General features: G+C 53.5%; 2 protein-coding genes across 6 annotated transcripts in view; one reads left to right on the top strand and one right to left on the bottom strand.

The window, feature by feature from the left end:
* The window catches only part of INPP5F (inositol polyphosphate-5-phosphatase F), a 112,747-nt gene extending 94,692 nt beyond the window's left edge, over positions 1-18,055 (top strand). For 4 of the 5 annotated variants that reach the window (XM_051823686.3, XM_089314233.1, XM_089314235.1 and 1 more), the window contains 6 exons: positions 864-1,062; positions 11,292-11,363; positions 12,266-12,339; positions 12,737-12,865; positions 13,407-13,494; positions 15,850-18,055. In XM_051823686.3, coding sequence (XP_051679646.3) covers positions 864-1,062; positions 11,292-11,363; positions 12,266-12,339; positions 12,737-12,865; positions 13,407-13,494; positions 15,850-16,990 — 1,703 coding nt within the window. In that variant the 3' untranslated portion in view covers positions 16,991-18,055. The remainder of the gene's footprint in view (positions 1-863; positions 1,063-11,291; positions 11,364-12,265; positions 12,340-12,736; positions 12,866-13,406; positions 13,495-15,849) is intronic. The other variant, XM_089314232.1, reaches the window with a different exon arrangement.
* Positions 18,056-19,205: 1,150 nt separating this feature from the next.
* MCMBP (minichromosome maintenance complex binding protein) overlaps positions 19,206-23,403 on the bottom strand; it is a 57,202-nt gene continuing 53,004 nt past the window's right edge. The window contains exons 15-16 of the mRNA XM_008270606.5: positions 21,163-21,251; positions 19,206-20,925 (exon numbers count right to left, since the gene is read on the bottom strand). Of these exons, the coding sequence (XP_008268828.1) occupies positions 20,799-20,925; positions 21,163-21,251 (216 nt within the window). The 3' untranslated portion in view covers positions 19,206-20,798. The remainder of the gene's footprint in view (positions 20,926-21,162; positions 21,252-23,403) is intronic.

Genomic DNA, 23,403 nt, shown 5'->3' with positions numbered 1-23,403 from the left:
GGCTGGTACAGTCTGAGCTGTTTTGGCCATTCGGGGAGTGAACCAGCAGATGGAATCTCTCTCTAACTTGACATTTCAAGTAGATAAATTAAAGAAAAAAAAAATGATTTGAAGTACATGTCTCACCAGGAGGAAGTTAGCTTGTCTGTTCAGATATTTTTCTTACTGTATTTTTTAATGTTACATTTTTGGAAAGTTTTTTTAAACTATTTATTTCCATTGCTTGAAAGGCAGAGCAAGAAAGAGAGCTTCCATTTGCTGGTTCACTCCCCAGTGTCTGCAACAGCCTTGCCTGGACCAGGCTGAACTAGGAGCCCGGAACTCCATATAGGTCTCCCGCAAGGGGAAGCCCTTGGGCCACCATCTACTGCTCTCCTGGAAGCATTAACAGGGTTGGAAGCAGAATAGCTGGGCGTTGAACCGGCCCTTTGGTTCGGTTTGCAGGTGTTCCAAGCAGAGGCTGAACCCAGTGCACCACAGTGCTCTCTCCTAGCCCGTTTTCAAATTGGTGTATTTGTTAATTAGTTATAGTTTGTATATATTGATACAAGTCCTTTACCATACAGATGAGTTGTATTTTTTACCTATTTTGTAGGGGTCTTTTTTTTTTTAAACTTCTTTGTCTTGGTACCCTTGGAAGTACAAAATTTTAAAATTTTAATGATGTCATTTGTCAGTTTTTTTCTTTTGTTGCTTATGATTTTGGTGTCACGTCTAAAAAAAATCATGCCTCATTCAAGGTCATAATGGTTTAGGCTTATCTTTCTTTCAAGAGTGTTATAATTTTAGGTTTTACAGTCTCTCATTTTTTAAAAATGCTAGTGTAGTAAGATGATGAACATATATTAACACTTCCATCCTAGATTTGATGCAAGGCATTCCAGTGACAGAAGATCTGTATTCCATATTTAACAAGGAGAAAGAGCATGAAGCTCTGCATAAGGAGACTCAGAGAAGCCACCAGGAACTGATTAGCCAGCTCTTACAGAGTTACATGAAGTTACTCCTGCCCGAGGAGGAGAAGTTCCATGGGGGCTGGGCCCTCATTGACTGTGACCCCAGGTGAGCTGCGGTGGTTGTCTGCTGACTCCCTTGCTAAACGTGTGATGCTGGAAAATTGTCATAGGTAACGCTAGCAGTTGTCCACGTGCTCTAGGCCTGGATGCGTGGTGCATGGCAGCTACACTTGCCTTGGGGACACAATTAAGAGGATGCTAAAAAGCCTAGTTATGAAGAGAAGTGTCTTTTAGAAAGATTTACTTATTTGTTTGAAAGCGCTAGAGAAAGAGATATCTTCCATCTGCTGGTCCATTCCCCAGATGGCTACAATGGCTGGGCCTGGACCAGGCCAAAGCCAGGATCAGGAGCTTCTTCCAGTTCTCCCACATTGGTGCAGGGGCCCAAGCACTTCTGCTTTCCTAGGTGCATCAGCAGGGAGCCAGAATGGAAGTGGAGTAGCCGGGACTCAAACCAGCGCCCATATGGGATGCCATTGCCACAGGCAGCAGCTTGACCTATTACGCCACAACACTGGCCCTTTGACATTTTTTAAAAAACAAAAGCCATCCAGTTTCAAGTGATTCTTGCAAATATCAATGAATAGCAGGTTCTAAGTCTATCTACCTTGGAATGCTTGCCTTGAGGTTGAAATCTATAATGATAAATCTTCATTTTCACAAATCAGAGATATTTCAGAATCTAGACCAAGCTCTGAGAATAAGTCCTCTGTTTAGATTTTATCTTTTTTAGATTCATTTATTGGAGCCAGTGCTGTGGCACAGCTGGTGAAGCCACTGCCTACAATGCTGGCATCTCATATGGGTGCCAATTTGAGTCCTGGCTGCTCCACTTCTGAATCAGTTCCCTGCTAATGGACCTGGGAAAGCAGCAGAATATGGCCCAAGTCCTTGGGTTCCTGTATCCACGAGAGAGACCTGGATGAAGCTCCTGGCTCCTCTTCAGCCTGGCCAACCTGTGCCATTGCAACCATTTGGAAAGTGAACCAGTGGCTGGAAGTTCTCTCTCTCTTTCTCTCTCTGCCTCTGCCTCTCCCTCTCTCTGTAACTCGCATTTAAAAAAAAAAAAAAAGATTTTTTAAAGATTTATTTATTTGTAAGAGTTACACACAGAGAGAAGTAGAGGCAAAGAGAGAGAGAGAGAGAGAGAGGTTTTCCATCTGCTGGTTCACTCCCAAGATGGCCACAACAGCCAGAACTGCACTGATCCAGAGCCAGGAGCCAAAAGCTTCCTCCGGGTCTCCCACGCGGGTGCAGGGGCCCAAGGACTTGGGCCATCTTCTACTATTCCAGGCCACAGCAGAGAGCTGGATCAGAAGTGGAGCAGCCGAGACTCGAACTGGCACCCATATGGGATGTTGGCACAGCAGGCGTCGGCTTTATCCACTATGCTACAGTGCCGGCCCCAAAACATTATTTATTTTAAAAGGCAGAGAAACAGAGAAAAAGAGATCTTCCATCCTGAACTGACATCCGTAAGGGATGCCAGCATTGCAGGTAGTGGCATTACCCAATATGCCACTACGTGTGTTTTTAATAAAAGGGGCTTAAGGTAAGCAGGAGACAGGATAGTATTTACATATTAAAATGAATAAAAAAAATTGACTGTAGGTTCATAGGGAGACCATCTATAATGTTAATCTCATGGATAATTTCATTTTGATGGTAAATATTTTATGTTTGGTGTAACTTGAAGACTTTTAAAATAAGATGAGATTTTTCTTCACATAAAATCTAGCAGGAAATTCCATGTTCTTAATTTAATCCATTTGGTAAAAATATTTTGACTCACATGCTTCACTTTTTTTCAGTAGCAGTCCAAGCTCATGTAAAACCAAAAACAAACAAACAAACAAACAAACAAAAAAAAAAAAAAAAAAAAAACAAGAATAGTCCCTTAAGTCCTAATGAGAAATATCTGCAGACAGCACACCTACATTTTGCTTGAGGTGTTGCAAGTTTTTTTTTTTAAAGGATATGAAACTTAGATCAATACTATGGAATCAATGAAACTGGGAAAAGCTGGCTACCATTTTGTAGTGTCACTTTGCCTCTGACTTGGTTTCCAATCCTGTAATCTTCATAGAAAGTTGGTACTCTTGTAGAAGTGTGCAAAATTGTGCAATATTTAAAGCTTGCAGCAAAATTCAGGTGAGCGTGTTTTGTTAGGACTCATTAGAAGTCTCTTGCACAGATTCGTGAAAGCACTCATGGTTACTTCTGTAATTGGTGGAACAGGAACAGTCTTCCGGGTCTTTTAGAAATCACCTGTTGGGGAGAGTCTCAAATCTAAGTCTCATCTGCTAAAGACTGGCCTCAGGAATACAACTGTGCTTTTCTCTTTTCTCCATTAACAGAATAAAATGCTTCCTCTCTCCCTCCCTCCCTGGCTCCCTTTTCTCTTTGTACTCTCGGCCCTTCTCCAGAGCCCAGCACACCTCCCATTGCCCTTTAACCCTGCACTAGAAAGTTTGACTTTTTGATAACAGGAGGCTGGTGATTGTCTTCTACTAATCTTGGATTAAAGCTCTCTATGGGCTGAGTGTTTGACACAGCAGTTAAGACGTTGCTTGGGACAGTTACGGCCCGTATCAGAGTGCCTGGGTTCGAGTCCCAGCTCCACTTCTGTTTCCAGCTTCCTGCTAACATGAAAGGCATCAGGTGATGGCTTACATAGTCAGGACCCCTGCTGACCCTGGGGGAGACCCTGGATTGAGTTCCCAAGAGTGAATGTGAAAGTACCCCTTGTCTGTTTTCCTTGCCAAAGCCTACACTGCTATCCTCATCCTTATCTTCTTCTGTGTGGTCATTGGTGTACAAAATAGGCTTATTAAAACATAGCCATTGGCTTTATAGTTTCCTTTGACCTTTATTGTTTGGGACACTGAGAGATTCTGGATTCTACCTCGAACCCAAGACTCTTCAGCTAAGGATCTGCCTCCCTGCCATGGTGACGGTGAGGACGTTTCTGTGTTCTCTGTGAGCATGCGACCAGTGCGTGATGGAGAGAGTTCCATATGTTGGCTTTCAGTCCAGAGCCGCCTGTGGGGTCAAAGGCTGAGATGGGCGGTGGAACCACATTGTTAATTAGCAACTGCCTAGAAGGGGCGTGGGGAGCGGGGTGGGGAAGGGCCACAGACCTGTGGAGTTCGTGCGTGGCCTGCTCCTCGGAGACAGGCTTAGTTGCTGAGCTTTGTGACGCTCTGCTATGGTCCTGTAAGTCTGACTGTGCCAGACTGGTTGCGTCTAGCACTGGTTGAGGCGCTGGCTGCTTGCCAGTGCTTCTTGCCATTTGTGGTTCCCACTGTTACTGTTGTGCTGGAAGCTGCTTCCTGTGAAGCTTAGGGACAGGATGAGGCGGGTGGCAGGCAGGGAAGCTGATGCTTTGGAGCAGTGGCTTCTGGGTCATATTTTGGTTTGCTGACTTGGGTGGAAGGACAGGACCTGCTTACCATCAGTCTTGGTGGTGGTAGCTTTGTTTTTGTTTTTAAGTGGGAGGTGTTTGGTCAGCCTGAGGCTGGCTCCAGTATGAGCCCCTCTAGGGCCCCAGGGTTTGGGGGTTTGGGGGTTTGGGGGTTTGGGTTGGGGCTTAAGAGGAGCTGCAGCAGGAGGCAGGGTGGCTCTTGGTGTTCTGTGATATGTTTTCTTCCCTACTTAATCTGGTAGACACCATCTTTTTAATACATCTGAGATCTCTTTAAATTTGCTACTGGTATTTTTCCTTCATTTCCAAGACTTAGATTTCTTGATGGTGTAGTTTCCCTTTCTCTTGGTGAGGGAGATTTGGAAACTCTCTTGGGCTATCTGAGTTTGCTGTAGAAGCTTTGCACAGCCCTTCAATGGCATGGTTGCCCCAGAGTGGGGAGACCGTGGTGCAGAATGAGAGGTAGCTTTGGGAGTGGGTTCTGGGGCTCAGGTCCCTGGAAGGCCAGCTAGTGGAGGGTTCAGCCCCTCACAGGTGGGCGTTAGCGGTCACTGCCTGCCTCAGCCATCCACTCTTGGACTGTCTGTTTTCGAGTTGTGTAAAGTGTACAACTCAGTGACCTGCAGTGTAGTCAGTTGTCCCTGTGTCACCGCAGTTGGTGTTAGGACATTTTCATCACCTCAAGAGGAAACTGCGTACTCCTCAGCTGTGACTTCCCTGTCCCCATATTTCCTCTGAGCGGCCACTGCTGGACGGTGCCTCGCTGTGTTTGCCTAATGCTGGACGTTTCACATACGTGGACTCAAGACTACGCAGCCCGCGACTGCTGGCTGCTGTCGTTCAGCATCGTACTCGCAGGCGCGTGCGCGCGGCGTGTCAGAAGCTCACTGCCCCTCCCTCGCGTGGGTACGAGCATGGGCTGGGGCATCTCCCTGTCTCTGCCACTGCCAAGTGTCACTCTGAACTGTTGATACAGGTTGTCTGAGCACAAATCCTCAGCTCCTTGGGGTACATACCTAGCAATGCACGTGTGGGGACCCTGTTGGCCCTTCACGAAGCTTCTGGGCGAGTCCGGCTGCACCGTTTCTCCAGGCCGCACTCACACCTGTCTCCTCGCCCGTTTTCCGCGCTGCCGTCCTGGTTCGCGGTGTGAGGTGGAATCCCGGGTTTTTATTTGCATTTCCCTAACGACAAAGGACCTCGAGGATTTTTTCTTGTGGTCCTTGGCCGTTACTCTCTCTCTCTCTCTTCCTTGAGAAATGGCCATTCGAACGCTGTGCTTATTTTTGAAGCATCTGTGTTTTGATCGTCGAGTTGTAAAGTTTTACTGGGGCCTGGGCTAGCGTGAGTCGGGCGGACGAGGCGGGGACAGGTCCCGCCATCCCTGTTTCTGATGTCCCGTCCTTATTCCTGGAGCCGGCACCCCGATCTGCGCCAGAGACCGGGCTTCTCCGTGCCGCACTGTCCTCGCGCCCGCACACAGCCGGTGGCCGCGGGTCTCCGGATACGGCAGGTGCCGGCGGGGACTCGGGCCGCGGCGGCGCCCCTCAGCCCATCCCGCAGGGACTCGGGCTACATGGCGCCCCTCAGCCCATCCCGCAGGGACTCGGGCTACATGGCGCCCCTCAGCCCGTCCGGCGGGGACTCAGGCCGCGGCGGCGCCCCTCAGCCCATCCTGCGGGGACTCGGGCTACATGGCGCCCCTCAGCCCGTCCGGCGGGGACTCGGGCTACATGGCGCCCCTCAGCCCGTCCGGCGGGGACTCGGGCCGCGGCAGCGCCCCTCAGCCCATCCGGTGGGGACTTGGGCCGCGGCGGCGCCCCTCAGCCCGTCCGGCGGGGACTCGGGCCGCAGCGGCGCCCCTCAGCCCATCCTGCAGGGACTCGGGCTACATGGCGCCCCTCAGCCCGTCCGGCGGGGACTCGGGCTACATGGCGCCCCTCAGCCCATCCCGCAGGGACTCGGGCTACATGGCGCCCCTCAGCCCGTCCGGCGGGGACTCGGGCTACATGGCGCCCCTCAGCCCATCCCGCAGGGACTCGGGCTACATGGCGCCCCTCAGCCCGTCCGGCGGGGACTCGGGCTACATGGCGCCCCTCAGCCCGTCCCGCGGGGACTCAGGCTACATGGCGCCCCTCAGCCCGTCTGGCGGGGACTCGGACTGCGCGGCACCCCTCAGCCCATCCGGCGGGGACTCGGGCTACATGGCGCCCCTCAGCCCGTCCGGCGGGGACTCGGGCTACATGGCGCCCCTCAGCCCATCCTGCGGGGACTCGGGCTACATGGCGCCCCTCAGCCCATCCTGCGGGGACTCGGGCTACATGGCGCCCCTCAGCCCGTCCGGCGGGGACTCGGGCCGCGGCAGCGCCCCTCAGCCCGTCCGGCGGGGACTCGGGCTACATGGCGCCCCTCAGCCCATCCGGCGGGGACCTGGGCCGCGGCGGCGCCCCTCAGCCTGGCCAGCGGGCACTCGGGCTACATGGCACCCCTCAGCCCATCCTGCGGGGACTCGGGCTATATGGCACCCCTCAGCCCATCCTGCGGGGACTCGGGCTACATGGCGCCCCTCAGCCCGTCCGGCGGGGACTCGGGCTGCGCGGCGCCCCTCAGCCCATCCGGCGGGGACTCGGGCTACATGGCGCCCCTCAGCCCATCCGGCGGGGACTCGGGCCGCGGCAGCGCCCCTCAGCCCATCCGGTGGGGACTCGGGCCGCGGCAGCGCCCCTCAGCCCATCCGGTGGGGACTCGGGCCGCGGCGGCGCCCCTCAGCCCGTCCGGCGGGGACTCGGGCTACATGGCGCCCCTCAGCCCGTCCGGCGGGGACTCGGGCCGCGGCAGCGCCCCTCAGCCCATCCGGTGGGGACTCGGGCCGCGGCGGCGCCCCTCAGCCCGTCCGGCGGGGACTCGGACTGCGTGGCGCCCCTCAGCCCGTCCGGCGGGGACTCGGGCTACATGGCGCCCCTCAGCCCGTCCGGCGGGGACTCGGGCTACATGGCGCCCCTCAGCCCATCCGGCAGGGACTTGGGCCGCGGCGGCGCCCCTCAGCCCATCCTGCGGGGACTCGGGCTACATGGCGCCCCTCAGCCCGTCCGGCGGGGACTCGGGCTACATGGCGCCCCTCAGCCCGTCCGGCGGGGACTCGGGCCGCGGCAGCGCCCCTCAGCCCATCCGGTGGGGACTTGGGCCGCGGCGGCGCCCCTCAGCCCGTCCGGCGGGGACTCGGGCCGCAGCGGCGCCCCTCAGCCCATCCTGCAGGGACTCGGGCTACATGGCGCCCCTCAGCCCGTCCGGCGGGGACTCGGGCTACATGGCGCCCCTCAGCCCATCCCGCAGGGACTCGGGCTACATGGCGCCCCTCAGCCCGTCCGGCGGGGACTCGGGCTACATGGCGCCCCTCAGCCCATCCCGCAGGGACTCGGGCTACATGGCGCCCCTCAGCCCGTCCGGCGGGGACTCGGGCTACATGGCGCCCCTCAGCCCGTCCCGCGGGGACTCAGGCTACATGGCGCCCCTCAGCCCGTCTGGCGGGGACTCGGACTGCGCGGCACCCCTCAGCCCATCCGGCGGGGACTCGGGCTACATGGCGCCCCTCAGCCCGTCCGGCGGGGACTCGGGCTACATGGCGCCCCTCAGCCCATCCTGCGGGGACTCGGGCTACATGGCGCCCCTCAGCCCATCCTGCGGGGACTCGGGCTACATGGCGCCCCTCAGCCCGTCCGGCGGGGACTCGGGCCGCGGCAGCGCCCCTCAGCCCGTCCGGCGGGGACTCGGGCTACATGGCGCCCCTCAGCCCATCCGGCGGGGACCTGGGCCGCGGCGGCGCCCCTCAGCCTGGCCAGCGGGCACTCGGGCTACATGGCACCCCTCAGCCCATCCTGCGGGGACTCGGGCTATATGGCACCCCTCAGCCCATCCTGCGGGGACTCGGGCTACATGGCGCCCCTCAGCCCGTCCGGCGGGGACTCGGGCTGCGCGGCGCCCCTCAGCCCATCCGGCGGGGACTCGGGCTACATGGCGCCCCTCAGCCCATCCGGCGGGGACTCGGGCCGCGGCAGCGCCCCTCAGCCCATCCGGTGGGGACTCGGGCCGCGGCAGCGCCCCTCAGCCCATCCGGTGGGGACTCGGGCCGCGGCGGCGCCCCTCAGCCCGTCCGGCGGGGACTCGGGCTACATGGCGCCCCTCAGCCCGTCCGGCGGGGACTCGGGCCGCGGCAGCGCCCCTCAGCCCATCCGGTGGGGACTCGGGCCGCGGCGGCGCCCCTCAGCCCGTCCGGCGGGGACTCGGACTGCGTGGCGCCCCTCAGCCCGTCCGGCGGGGACTCGGGCTACATGGCGCCCCTCAGCCCGTCCGGCGGGGACTCGGGCTACATGGCGCCCCTCAGCCCATCCGGCAGGGACTTGGGCCGCGGCGGCGCCCCTCAGCCCATCCTGCGGGGACTCGGGCTACATGGCGCCCCTCAGCCCGTCCGGCGGGGACTCGGGCTACATGGCGCCCCTCAGCCCGTCCGGCGGGGACTCGGGCTACATGGCGCCCCTCAGCCCATCCGGTGGGGACTCGGGCCGCGGCGGCGCCCCTCAGCCCGTCCGGCGGGGACTCGGACTGCGTGGCGCCCCTCAGCCCGTCCGGCGGGGACTCGGGCTACATGGCGCCCCTCAGCCCGTCCGGCGGGGACTCGGGCTACATGGCGCCCCTCAGCCCATCCGGCAGGGACTTGGGCCGCGGCGGCGCCCCTCAGCCCATCCTGCGGGGACTCGGGCTACATGGCGCCCCTCAGCCCGTCCGGCGGGGACTCGGGCTACCTGGCGCCCCTCAGCCCGTCCGGCGGGGACTCGGGCTACATGGCGCCCCTCAGCCCGTCCGGCGGGGACTCGGGCCGCGGCAGCGCCCCTCAGCCCATCCTGCGGGGACTCGGGCCGCGGCAGCGCCCCTCAGCCCGTCCGGCGGGGACTCGGGCCGCAGCGGCGCCCCTCAGCCCAGCTTGCGCTCCGAACCCCGACCTCCTGTCCGCGCCACCGTTGGGCAGTGTGGGCACAGCAGCCGTCCCTTGGGCCGGTGGCAGTGTGGGGCACCGATGCCCACGGCCACAGTCCTCGCTAGACGCCACGAAACTCGCCGGAGCCGGCAGCCCCCGCCCCTCCCGCGCGGGCCGGGTCCGTGCCCTCTGCGGCAAGCACTGGACGCGCATGCGCGCTGGGCGGCCTCCGCGGCCGGAAGTGGGCGGGCGGAAGGCCGGCCGACGTCGCCCTGGGCGGGACTTGGCACTGCCGCATCGCGGTTGCAGCATTCGCCGCAGTGACTGCGGGCGCGAGGTCGGGGCCGGCGGCTGTCGGGCTGAGCCTCGACGCCTCGAAGGACGGACGGACCGACCGACCGACCGACCGACCATGCCGCGCTCCCACCGGCCGCCGCCCGCGCAGCGCGCCGCCGCCGAGCCCAAGTCGGACGGCGTCCTGGCCATGACGTTCAAGATTTTCCTCCTGTTCGCGGGACTTATGGTCAAAGTGCCTGTGGGGCTGTACTTCTCCTGCAAGCTGCTGCTCTTCCAGAGCCTGATGCTCATGTCCCCCGAGGACAGCGCCTTCTACGCGACCGTCGTGGCGGTGGTGGGGCTGCACGTGGTGCTGGCGGTCTTCGTCTTCATCGTGTGGAAGGAGGGCCTGCCGCAGTGGCGGGAGGACAAGAGCGAGTAGCCGGGGCTCGCGCCCGTCCGGCTGCGCCGTCGGCTTCGTCGTCGTCTTGCTTTGTTTCTGTCGGGGCGGGGGCTCAGCACGCCCGCGGCCTCTCGAGACCGCAGTGGCCGCGGGCCGCCCGGGACGGACGCCATGCCGCTGCCCGGCGCGGGGAGCCAGCCCGCGAGCCCGCGCCGTGAGGACCGCCGCGGCGTGACGCCGTGCGCGTGGCGCGGCCGCGGCTCCCGGCCCGAGCGCCCGCGCCCACGCCCGCGCCGGCCTGCGGCCCCCTAGCTCCTCCTGGTCGCGGTTTCGGCTGCGGCGGGAGCCGTCCTCGGACGCCGACCTCGCGCGCGCGCGCCCGCAGCGGCGGGAGCCCCGTGCACGCATCAGCCTTCCGCACCCTGCGCACCCTGCGCTCCGTCTCCATCAGGTCCGCTGGGTAGGGGTGAGCCCTGGGGACAGCGCGAGCGCGGCTGCGTCGCCACCCTCCTGCAGGGGCTGCGCTGGCCACGGGCAGTCCTTGGCAGTGGACTCGGCCTGTGCGCGGTACTGTGGGGTTGCGCTTTGACCGTTTTCCTGTCGGTCATTCTGCAAGGACTCCCACTCCACTGCGCTGGTTTACCCACTCAGCAGCACATCTGCTGTCGAACCTTTATTTTGATATTTAATTTTAGTGTGGACGTGAATACGGCCGGAGGGACTTGGGTTAAGAAAATGTTTATTTGTTCCCCGAAAGCCAAGTAAATTAATCAGTCTATAGTGAGTAAAGTGGGATGTAGCTTGGCTTGTTCCGTCTTTGCAAATAAATTAGATTTATGTAAAGTTCCCTCAATGCAGTATCCGCATGTATGCATAGCCAGGATGTGCCGGTGTTATTCCGAAGGTTGATGTGAGGCGCTCAGTTTCCCGCCCTCGGTGACCGCCTCTGTCACCCTGCAGTCCCCGCCCCCTCTCTGGAAACCCTGCCCGGAAGTCCCCCCCTTCCCCAGTCTGCTCAGGTATTCTTGAAACGCTTTCCACAGGGGAGGGTTGTAACGCATCCAACCTCCGAGGTAGAGCTCACTGAATTTCTTGTTTTCCCCCGACCAGTTTTTTGCTGTAAGGGTCTACACTGGGGAAATATGCTTGGCAAGTGAATGCTGATGAAAACACCTAATTCCCTGTGTCATGTTTGTTTAGCCTCATTGATGCTACTCACAGAGATGTGGATGTGCTGTTACTGCTTTCTAACTCTGCCTACTACGTGGCCTAGTAAGTTGCTTTTCTATTTAAAGCTTTTAATTTTTTTAAAAACTTTAGTAAGTTTCCTTTTTAGAATCATAATGGAATTCAAGAAACTGGTTTTGTTACAAATTTCATAAAACTTCATGGGATGCCTTTACCTTATGTGACTTACATCACTTTGAAAATATGGCTGTAGAGTTAGAGTTCTTTTATGCTATTGCATTCCCTTAGCATGTATTACTTGTTAGCTCCCAGGTTTGGATGTGCCCCATATCTTTTTATCATTAGTGGCCATGCATCATTGTTTGTATTTGTGTGTGTGAGCCCCCAGCGTGAGGAGTGTGAGGTTTCCGATTCTTTGCCATCATGAACCATGCAGCCACCTCTACACAGATGGCACGTGTGTGTACACGCATGTGCACGCATGCTCTGGGTACTGGCGTGTGGTGAATTACACGGCCTTCACTCGGGCTGATCTCCAGACAGCCTGTCAGTTAACAGTGCCAGCAGCAGATACAGTACTAGTTCCCTATACTACACTAGACTGGAGTTTTCTGTTTTGTAATTATTCATTTTATTTTTGGCTGTGTGTGAAGTTGTATTTTTTAGTTATCAGCCCAGACACCTGTTGGCATAGATCATACGGAATTTTTTCTATAAAAGTTTTTATAAACAAATTATTTTTGCCTTGCAATTGATTTCTTTTTTACATTTAAGATCTAGGAGCCAGTTTTGCTTTATCTGTTGAATAGCGTATGCTGTTCTTGCCTAATCTAGTTATAGAAGTGCTGAAGTGTAACTCTTCACTCTGAAATGTATGCTTTAGTGAAAGGTTTTATTTTAACTGCATGTAATAGTTTGCTGCTGTTAAACCTCAGCTGACAAGCCAAATGCATTTTTTAATTCTCTTTACTCTTTCTCTTATCTAGTTATGATGATGAAGTTGATAAAGTCAACCAGTATCAACGGTTAAGCCTAGAAGACCTGGAAAAAATAGAAATAGGTAAGTTATAATATACAAACCGAGTCATAGAAAGCAGAAGCTGTTGCTTCTAAGAATGGGTTTTATTTTTTAAGCAGCCAGTGTATGTGTATAACATCTGTTAGACACCAGAAGGGGACTCCCCCAGGCAGCCTGTTCCTGAGAGAGTAATGATGATAGAATGGTGACATGACACTTGTATTCCTTCCCTTATTTACCTTGTGAAGATTAACTCAGGGAACAGCAAAGATTAATAATGGAGACTAAAGAATAGTTCATGGCCTCATCAGGCCTGTGTTTTGTGTGCTGTCGATTAGATTATGAAGAAGATGGTGCTACCTGCCGAGTTGTATTGACTGTTGGAAGTTAGAGAATGCCCTGTGGAAGACGTAACTTAGAAGTGTTCATTTGGTTTCAGGTCCTGAACCCACGCTTTTTGGTAAGCCCAAGTTCTCCTGCATGCGATTGCACTACAGGTATAAAGAAGTGAGTGGTTATTTCCACACACTGCGAGCTGTCATGCGCAACCCAGAAGAGGATGGAAAAGGTAAAAAGTGAAAGAAATGAGAGCATTCAGTGCTAACTCGGATTTACTCGGAGGAGCTCAGTGCAGCTGGGACCTGACGGCTGACCCAGGGCAGCTCTGAGACGTGTGACCAGGGGAAGCCGCTGCGTTCTCGGTGATGCGGGCAGAGCAGTTGAGCGGATTTTGTAGTTTGGGGCGAGGGACACGAATGGGGATTCCGTCGGTGTGGCTCTGTAGGAGGCTATGTGGGTGTCAGGGCTTCTGCATCTCTGCGTCTGGCGGGTAGCAGCAGGGATGATTCACGGCTGCTGTCTGGGCATCCGGCACAGTGCCTGAAAACCGAGGTAAACCATTCCAGTTGATTTAGTTGATTTGCTCTTACTCTGTTACAATTCTTTTAACGTTTTGAATTATTGGAGAATAGTGAACAAACGGCGATTTTCTGTGAAGTCTAGCGGGCAAACCTGCAGTTAGCCGTGCAACCACGGTCTCACCCAGGTGTGTGGATTCACTTGTTGGTGTGTTTCTCCGGAAAGTGGCAGCAGTTGTGTTTGGGTTTCAGATACACTTCAGTGCATCGCGGAGATGCTGCAGATCACCAAGCAGGCCATGGGGCTGGATGTGCCCATCGTTGAGAAGAAACTGGAGAGGTGAGCACCGCTTCTCCCAGAATCCAGATGCTGCTATCCAAGGTCTTCGTTCTGTCCAGACATTGGCAAGGGGGAGAGGAGGGGTCACGTTACGGTCGTGTTGCTATTCAGAGAGGTGTCAGAGTTCTGGGGAAGAAAGTCACGTTCTGTCTAAATTCTACATGTATGTCTCGGTATCTATAGCAATGAGTCACGCATTTCTTCAGTAACATTGACCTATATGAAAATGGATCCTGGCCAACTTAATTCTTCACGTGCAATTTTAAAGAACTCTATTAATGAAAATATTTGAATGGTAGAAAATGCACATGAATCATTGTAATACAGGAACTTTTTAAATAACAAAGCCTCTGATAAACTGCTTAATGCTCCAAGGAATGACCTGTTCCAGTTTAGGGATAGAATTTAGCTGTGCAGGACCTAATGTGTGTGTGGACACCGTGTGGACACCATGGAAGGGCTTTCTCAAGGGGGTGGTATGTGTGCACGTGTTGTGTGGGTTCAGAGCACGAGCTCTCGTTAACAGACTCCCACTTGTGTCGCTTCCCCCTCAACCTTGGGATATTCAGGATTCCTGTGGTTTTGTTATCTGTGAGATGATGTAATAAAATCTGTGCCAGAAATTCGTTGCATGGATTGAATGATAGCGTACTCGTAGGAACACCAAGCATGTAGCTGTTACACCTAATTGTAAGAATTCGGGTTGCTGGCTTTTTTCTTTTTTATTAAAGTCATGATAAGCTCGGTCGTGCTTTTTTCTTTTTTTTTTTTTTTTTTTCCCTGTTTAGGGTAACTTCCTAGAACGGTCTCCCGACGTGGGAGTCTGTGGGAGGGGTGACTCCCAGGCTCCTTGCGCAGCTGAGCGGCTCGCAGCCCCGGTGACCACGCACACCGCCTCACAGGCCATGCGTCGTCTCTGCTTTGGGAAGAATTCTGGAGACCAGATTTTCTTTTTCTTGACTGAGGCATTTAGAATGCATTTAGTTTTTTTTTTTTTTTTAAGATTTATTTATTCATTTGAAAGAGTTACACAGAGAGAGAGAGAGAGAGAGAGAGAGGTCTCCCATCCGCTGTTCACTCCCCAGATGGCTGCATCAACCAGAGCTGCACCAATCCAAAGCCAGGAGCTTCCTCCTGGTCTCACACACATGTGCAGGGGCCCAAGGACTTAGGCCATCCTCTACTGCTTCCCCAGGCCATAGCAGAGAGCTGGATCAGAAGTGGAGCAGCCGGGACTAGAACCGGCGCCCATATGGGATGCCGGCGCTTCAGGCCAGGGTGTTAACCTGCTGGGCCACAGCGCCAGCCCCTAGAATGCATTTAGAATATCCGTCCAGGTGGGTTCGAGGTTCTGCAGTCCCGGGTGGCGCCCTCTGCATGAGTGCTATTTTGTGAAGCACCGTGAGAGAGACCGAGAGTGCCTCCGAGAAAGCAAGCCCTGGCCAGCATTTTGCCCTCCTCGATGTCACTTTGCACGGCCACAAGTGATGGATTTTTAACTCTTAAACTGGTGAGAGGAAGCATTGACACTTCAGCACCACAGAGAAAGCAGCGTGTTTAAACATGAGGTGTCTGAGTTTGGGAAAAGCTATGGAGAGGTGGTTCTACATGTCAGGTCTGGGACTTTGCCCCTCGCGGGCCCCGGGGCCCCGGGGCGGCCTGGAGGAATGCTGCTGGGGGGTCATTTCCCTCACTCCGGGCCTCCTGTCCTGAGTGACGAGCGGGGACACGGGTGTGCGTTCTGTGGCCAGCAGCATAGCGCTCCCGGGGGGTGACGAAGCAGGCGGTAAGAGGAGTTCGGTTACATGCCCAGGTCTGTCTTAAATGCATGCAGGGGATCCACGGAAACTTAAGGTAATGGAAGTCTCGTCCCTCTCCCCCTCCCTCCCTCCCGAGGTCAGACAGAGAGGGGTTTCGGTTGCAGGCTCCTGCTTAGTCAGTGGTGCCTTTGTGCGGGGCTGAGATTGGGAGACGCTGGGCGGGCCGAGGCCTAAGGCAGGTGTGCCGGGAGTAGAATGCTACCTGGTGGCTGTTTCAGAGACACAGGACAGACACAGAGCAAGCTGGTACTCATCTTTTAATACAAACGATGTGTTGATGATAACACTTCGTATACATTGGGTTCAGTGGTTTTAAATTGTCCATGTTAGTGTGGCTGCTGGAACATTTTAGATTATGTAGACAGCTTACACATTTCCATTGGTGTTTTCCTGTCAACTCGGAGGACCTATTTGGGTTCATCAGTTAACAGGGCAGTATTTTCAAGAAATGGGGACCAACTTTCACCTAAATTAGTGACTGGAACTGGTTTATCGACTCCATGAGGAATTAACTGTTTTCTCTTCTGCTTTGTAGGAAAAGCAGTAAGCCTCACGAAGACATCATTGGGATCAGATCTCAAAACCAAGGCTCTCTGGCCCAGGGAAAGAATTTCTTAATGAGCAAATTTTCATCTCTAAACCAAAAAGTGAAGCAGACCAAATCTAACGTGAATATCGGCAACCTGCGAAAGCTAGGAAACTTCACGAAACCGGAAATGAAAGTTAACTTCCTAAAACCAAACCTAAAGGTCAATCTTTGGAAGTCAGATAGCAGCCTTGAGACCATGGAGACCACGGGCGCGGTGGACAAGAAGGTGCAGGCGGAGTCTGACGGGGACGTGTCTTCAGACAACGACTCGTACCACTCCGACGAGTTCCTGACCAACGCCTCGCCTGATGGAGACAGGCAGCTGGCTAACTCCTTGGAGAGCGTCGGCCCCGGGGACTACGTTCTTCCTAGCTGTGGGATTATTGCCTCGGTACCGCGCTTAGGCAGCCGGTCCCAGTCTGTCAGTGGCTCTGACGTCAGCATTCACGCCCCCTCGGAGATGACTGGCGCTCATGGAAGTGGGTTTGGAAGAGGCCAGGAGTCTCCTCCGAAGAGAAGTCCTTCTGCCGACAGCATCCACACGCTGACTGTGGATGTTTACTGCCACAGGTTTGTGCAGGACGCACGAAGCAAAGCGGCCCCGCTCTCAGAGGCCAGCCCCACGCGCCAGCAGGCTAGCGAGGAGGGCAATCCGGTGACCGACCAAGTTTCGAAGGAAGAAACGCAGCCAGGACCCACGGACCAGATGCCTTCGCGGCCCTCCCAGTTAAATGTGGCGCTTCCTGCCGCAGACTCGCAGTTTCTGTCGGTAGAACCAGTGCATTCAGTTTTATCTCAGAAGACCCCCAGCTCCTGTTCCGGTGTGCTTGAACTTGAGACTGGGCTTCACGTAACCCCTTCCCCTTCAGAGAGCAGTAGCAGCAGAGCAGTCTCTCCCTTTGCAAAGATTCGAAGTTCCATGGTCCAAGTTGCCAGTTTCACCCAAGCTGGACTCACCCACGGGATAAACTTTGCGGTGGCCAAAGTTCAGAAGAGTCCCGCCGAGCCCGAGGTGGCTGCTGAAGTCCAGCAGAGTGAACTGAGAAGTATGTTCACGCAGTGCCAGACGCGGATAATTCAGATCTAGGGCGTGGCCACCGCGGCTGGCTGTGGCTTTTATTTATGCTTGAAAAGTAATTCTCACTTAGTAGGGAATCTTAACTTGTACTGTCTAACAAGTCAAGGGGTCACAAATTATGTTTATTGGGAAGTTTTAAAAGGAGTCTGGACATGAGCAGATCTCCAGATCCGACAGCCAGGCCTAGAGGTGTGCGTCTCCCCACGCCGTGTAGACCCGAGCAACGGTACACCACAGAGCTGCTCATCCAAGGGCAGTTCAGGAAGGCGCTTCGGGACAGAACCTGGAACTTCGGTGGAGTGGGTGGAGCATATCAGGTGAATGGACAAAGGATGGACACGTTTAGGGGACTAGTGCTTTCTAGAATTGTTAGTTCATTCCTGTGTGTTAACCTCTACAAGGTAAATTATACAGTTTTTGGTAACTCTAAAAAGTGTTACTCATCAGGAGAAGCATTTGAGTATTAAGATTGTTTACTTTTGATGATTTAGCGGTTCCTTATGAAGTTAATTGAGGGTTACTGATGCTATAAGGAAGAAATGTATTCTTGTTTTTTCCCATATTCTACTTGAACAAATTTTAAATATCCAGCCACCTACATACTCCCAGCCTGGCAGCGTTAAGACTTGCCCAACAGAGGGTAACCCCGACGGCTGAGCTGTGACCAGCACCTGCGGGGTTTCACCTTGGGAATGTCGCACTGGATGTGCAGAGCACTGGAAACCGAGGAAGTCTTCATTTCCTTTTTCTGCACAGGTGGAGGGACCCTCCTCAACATTTTAGGTAGGCTATCAGAACTAGTAAAAATTCAGTTTATGGCGGTTTTACGACTGCAGTCCTAACCATGTGGGACCAGAGCCTCTAACCCGTTACACAGGAAGACGGTGCACGGCCTAGCACAGTAGCAGTGTGTGTCCTCGGAGCCTTATCTGTTGACGTGATTCTCAGCTGAACATTCTGTCTGTTGGGACTTTGTGCATTCCACTTTTGTTATTTATTAGTGTGCTCTTTTTTTCAAGTGTCAAATCTTGTGACTATTAAAATAAAGTACCATTGTAATTTAATGTGACAAAAGTGTGAGGAGTCTTCAGACAAAGAATTTGCTTTATAATCGGATACTTGATCTAAGTGTTTCCAAATACTCCTCTGAAGTGTTCTCATGGCTTTAACAGTGATGAAGTGGGTCACAGACCATATTTTAAAACCCAAACGTTGGCCGGGCGCCGCGACTCACTAGGCTAATCCTCTGCCTTGCGGTGCTGGCACACCGGGTTCTAGTCCCAGTCGGGGCGCCGGATTCTGTCCCGGTTGCCCCTCTTCCAGGCCAGCTCTCTGCTGTGGCCAGGGAGTGCAGTGGAGGATGGCCCAGGTGCTTGGGCCCTGCACCCCATGGGAGACCAGGAGAAGCACCTGGCTCCTGCCATCGGATCAGTGCGGTGCGCCGGCTGCAGCGCGCCGGCCGTGGCGGCCATTGGAGGGTGAACCAACGGCAAAAGGAAGACCTTTCTCTCTCTCTCTCACTGTCCACTCTGCCTGTCAAAAAACAAACAAACAAAAAAACCCCAAACGTTGACACCCGAATGCTTTATTCTGCTCTAACCAGTATTAAGACCCGGAAGAAAAACGTCCCACAACATAAACGAGGACAACAGGCCTTGTAAGCTCCGCGGAGTGATTGGAAGGCACCGCTTGCTGCCAGTTCTCAGTCACGGAAGCAGGATTGCCGGCTTCCCTTAGAGCAGCAGAGTCCACGTGTGCGCTGGGAGGAGGCCGCTTCTGGATCAGAGTTAGTCTGCGTGGTGGGCCTGGAGTCATGATGCCATCCCGGTGCAGTGTGGGCTGAGCGCCTGCCTGCTGCTGGCCTGCACACGGGCACCAGCACAAGCCTCTGCCACTGCACTTCTGATCCAGCTCCTGCTAAGGCGCCTGGGAAAGCAGCAGTGGATAGCTCAATTGCTCGGGCCCCTGTACCCACATGAGACCAGGACGAAGCTCCTGGCCCAGCCTTGGCCATTGCGGCCATTTGGAGAGTGGATAGAAGATCTCTCTATATATAACTGCCTTTCAAATAAATGTCTTTAAATAAAAAAGCCAACGCCATCCGGTCCCCCGTGCTCCCCTCCCCCTCTTAGGTTTTCCTCTGCAGCCCGTCCACCCAGCAGACAAGTTCTTTGCCATACTGATCGCATGGATGCTGAATTTTAGAATTCATGACAGCGCAAGGTACTGGTAATTTGGGAAGTTTTATTTATTGGACAGAGGGTTCTCTTAAAGGAACTTTTCTGCAAGACCAAGCAAATTGTGTATTTCTCTTTGGTAAATTACAGTTTACATTGGCACAATTAGACTCACGGTAACTTGTCTACTTTGTTCTAGGACAAAGAAAATGTATTATCACAAATCCAGTGGGCACTTTATTTCTAAAAGTTTAAGGAAGGTCTAGTCTACCAGTTATAAAAATGAAAACCAGTTAGAATTCTAATATAAACATTATTTACATTAGTTTATAAAAATAGATTTGTCTTTAAGAAAAGTTGAACTATGAATTTTTACTTCCCTTCACCAGGCGTTCAGATCCCTTGAATTTTCAAGGCTGACTCCATTTCCGTGGTTCACAATGTCAACTTAGGCCTCACAGAAAAAATGTAAGGGATCACTGGATCTGGTTCCAACTAGGTAAGTTACTGACTAAACGGAAGTCCTCGTGTACCACTGACAGCTTTAGAAAAGCAACATCCTAAGCCTCGGACTCTTGTCGCATAGTCACACTGCACAGTGTATCAGTTTGCTCTCCAGCTACCGGAAAAATTTTTGTTCCTATAAAAGTTTGAGTATTCGAGTTGTTAGGTGGTCTCCGGAAAACTACTTGTAGTTTTCTCAGGCCTTTGCCGGAACAGCAGACGTTAGTTTGATCTAATGCATTTGAAAGTAACTGATAAACCTAAAAAGCTCAAACCTCAGGGAATTGCGATTTATAATCTTTTTCTCCCCGAAGTTTACTATTTTGCTTATTTCATATTTGGGCACAACTGCGGGGCAGCAGTCCCTCAGGTGAGTCCTGTCAGGGGTTCTCAATCCACTGGGATCCAATGAGAACAGTGAGGACAGGTGCTTTTCAAAACACTAAATTTATTCCACTGAAAGGACTCTGAGATTATCCTTTTATGAAAAAAAAAAAAAGTGATAATACAGTGATTTATTTCTGATTACTTGGCAAAATAAATTGGCAACCCCGTCCCATAAGTTTTTGGAAAGATTTCTGGTCCATGACGTCCAAAAGCCTGAGAGGCACTGCTACGTGTGACGCCCCCAGGCCCGAGCCTGTCCACTAAGTGGAGAGAGTTGCCGGAGCCCAGCGTTTCTGCCAGCTCTGTGGGTCGGCGGCAAGGACACTCGCACCCTAGACCCAGACCTGAACAAACCACCGTTAATTGCAGAGTCCTCTAACCTCTAATTGCAACAATCTTCAAATGAAGTTAACATTAGCAATTCAACAAAGTTTGGCCTGTGACTTAGCTGGAGCTCAGGAAATGGGATAATCAACAATGTTATCAATATTAAATGTTCAGTATCAAATATGTTTTTGTACATTGTTACTAATTTATATAATTATAAAACAAACTTCAAAAGCTCCATAAAATCAGTAAGGTAAAAGCCCTAACTGAATATCATATAAACTTCAGATGTTACCAGGCTTGATTTCAAGAAAAGTCATTGGTTTCGGATAGAAATTGTCTATAAAACGATGTAGTATAAATGGCATTTGAATTCTACAATCACGTGGCTCTGATCCGCCCGCCTCAGAGGTGTCAGGTCGTTACAGTTCGTTCCCATTCACACACTTCTGCTGCTGAAGCCTGTGTCTCCTTAACGACTCCAGCTGCTTTGCTCTGAGCCACCGTTCTCGCGACAGAGTTGTCTGACCGGCGCTGAGCGACAGAAACCTGCGTTGGAAACAGAAAAACAACTGAGTCCAGAACGAGGATGGAGTTGTTTTCTTCAAGCCTCAGCAATGCTTTTTAAGGACACAGTGCGTGTCAGGACACGGGAGAGCCAGGTGAGGCTTGATCGGAAGCATGGCGGCAGGTCACTGAGCCCTTGCGAGAGGCGTCTGCAGAAGGAGAAGTCGGCCTAAGCTCCCGCCACTACCCCGGGGAGCGCCAGCCCTGACGTCTGCTCACCTGGCCACCACGAGCAGCTGGTGCAGGTCGTCGGCGGTGATGCTCTGAGGGTCGTTCTTGCGCATTTCCACGAAGTCGTCTTCCACTGCCTTTATCAAGACAGGAAATGCACTTTCAAACACGAGGAAATGACATCTGCTTTTCTGAGGAAAAAATGTCAGCCCTGCCTCATACAAGAGGATTTGGGCAAAAAGATGGAGAACTAGACGTCACACACATGGATAATGCCACCGATGGGGCTGGCATTCCCTGAGCGCTAGTTCAGGGTCAGGCTGCTCCACCTCTGCTCCAGCTCCTGCTAATGCACCTGGGAAGGCAGCAGTTGATAGCCCAAGTGCTTGGACTCCAACACCCAACATGGGAGACCCAGGCTCCTGCCTTCACCCTGGCCCACACCTGGCCATTGTAGCCACTCTGGGAGTGAACCAGCAGGTGGAAGGTATCTCTCTTTTTTGCAACTCTGCCTTTGAAATAAATTTCTTATTTAAAGATTTACTTATTTAGTTGAGAGGCGAGAGAGAGAGAGAGGTCTTCCATCTGCTGGTTCACTCCCCAGATGGCCACAACAGCTGGAGCTGTGCTGATCCAAAGTCAGAAGCTTCTTCTGGGTCTCCCACGCGAGTGCAGGAGCCCAAGGACTTGGCCATCTTCTACTGCTTTCCCAGGCCATAGCAGAGAGCTGGACTGGAAGTGGAGCAGCTGGACTGGAAGCAGCGCCCATATGGGATGCTGGTGCTTCAGGTAGCGGCTTTACCCACTGTGCCACAGCATTGGCCCCAGTTAAGATTTACTTATTTGAAAGGCAGGTGGTGGGATGCAGGGAGAGAGCTTCCATCTGGTTTACTTCCCAAATGGCTGCCAATAGCCAACGTTGGATCTCCCACATGGGTGGCAGGGGCCTATGTACTTGGGCCATTTTCCACTGCCTTCCCAGGTGTGCAAGCAGGGAGCTGGCTCCAAGTGGAGCAGCGGGACTCAGACCAGCACCTGTACAGGATAATGGCAATGCAGGCAGTGGCTTCACCCTCTACAGCGCAGCACTGCCCCAAAATAAATATTTTTAAAAAATCCAACTGATAAAAATATTCAACAAAATAAAATCCGTATCATTTGAGAAGCTCACACAAGCCAATCCAGGGAGCATTTCTGCAAGAAGCCCAGCTGGCCCTGGGTGAGGTGGAGCTCGCTCCGTGGCGTTTTCATTTTCATTTCTTCCCTAGTCCCAGCCCTGTCCTCTGTGCCAGTCTGGAAAGTCGGCAGCCCGGCAGAGCCTCTTTCCCCGGGTCATTTGTCAGAAACAATCACAAAGCAATGGTTGATTACCAGGGTAAGAGCTGCAGCAGGGGCCAGCGCTGTGGCTCAGTGACAGTATCCCATGAGTGCTGGTTCAAGTCCCGGCTGCTACACTTCTAATCCAGCTCCTTACTAGTGCGCCTGAGAAAGGCCCAAATGCTTAAGCCACCGCACCCATGTGGGAGGAGCCCCCGGCTTCGGCCTCGCCCAGCCCTAGCTGTTGTGGCCATTTAGGGAGTAAATCAGAGATGGAAGATCGATCTCTGTCTTTCAAATAGATGAAAAAGAGGCTAACCAAAAGCTGGGGGAGGAGATGTCCACAAGTGGCTTTGAAAACTGCACATGCAAATTCCTGGCCATTCAGTTGGGCACACACATCTCCGAGACCTGAAGCCCTACCCTGTAGCCCTACAGGAAATGAGGCAATGGCAGGGCTGTCGGATGCATGGCTGAGTGTCTCGGGCTTGCCCGACGTGCACAGAGCCCTCAGCTTACACTCGGGGATTCACTGCTTCCAGGCACTTCAGGAAATTTCCGTCTAATCGTCAACTAACCACGAAGCTAACAGAGACTTAAGTGTCCACATGACAGTGCTGACTCGAGTTAGTTCCAGAGTCACTAGCCAACCATGGAAACCCATGAACAGCAACAACAAATTCCAGGGATGATAAACAATTCACAAGTTTTAAATTGCATGCTTTTCTCAAGTTTAAGCCATCCTGCTTTACTGGAATGCAAATTATTCCTGTGTTCAGCATTATCAACACTGTACAGGATACCTGCCCTGTGGCAGCTGAGGGAGACAACACCCACATAATATTACAGTATACTATCAGAACTGCTATTTTATTATTAGTTCATCTGAACTAAGCCCAATTCATAAACAGCTCTTTCACAGATGTACGTGCACAAGGTCCAGGCATCCTCCGGGGATGCTGTAACCTATCC

This window comes from Oryctolagus cuniculus, chromosome 15, assembly GCF_051225735.1.
Source record: "Oryctolagus cuniculus isolate XC-2025 breed Fujian yellow rabbit chromosome 15, ASM5122573v1, whole genome shotgun sequence".
NCBI classification, from domain to species: Eukaryota; Metazoa; Chordata; class Mammalia; order Lagomorpha; family Leporidae; genus Oryctolagus; species Oryctolagus cuniculus.
Note: the sequence above shows the minus strand (reverse complement) of the source record. Positions and strands in the feature narration are given on the sequence as shown.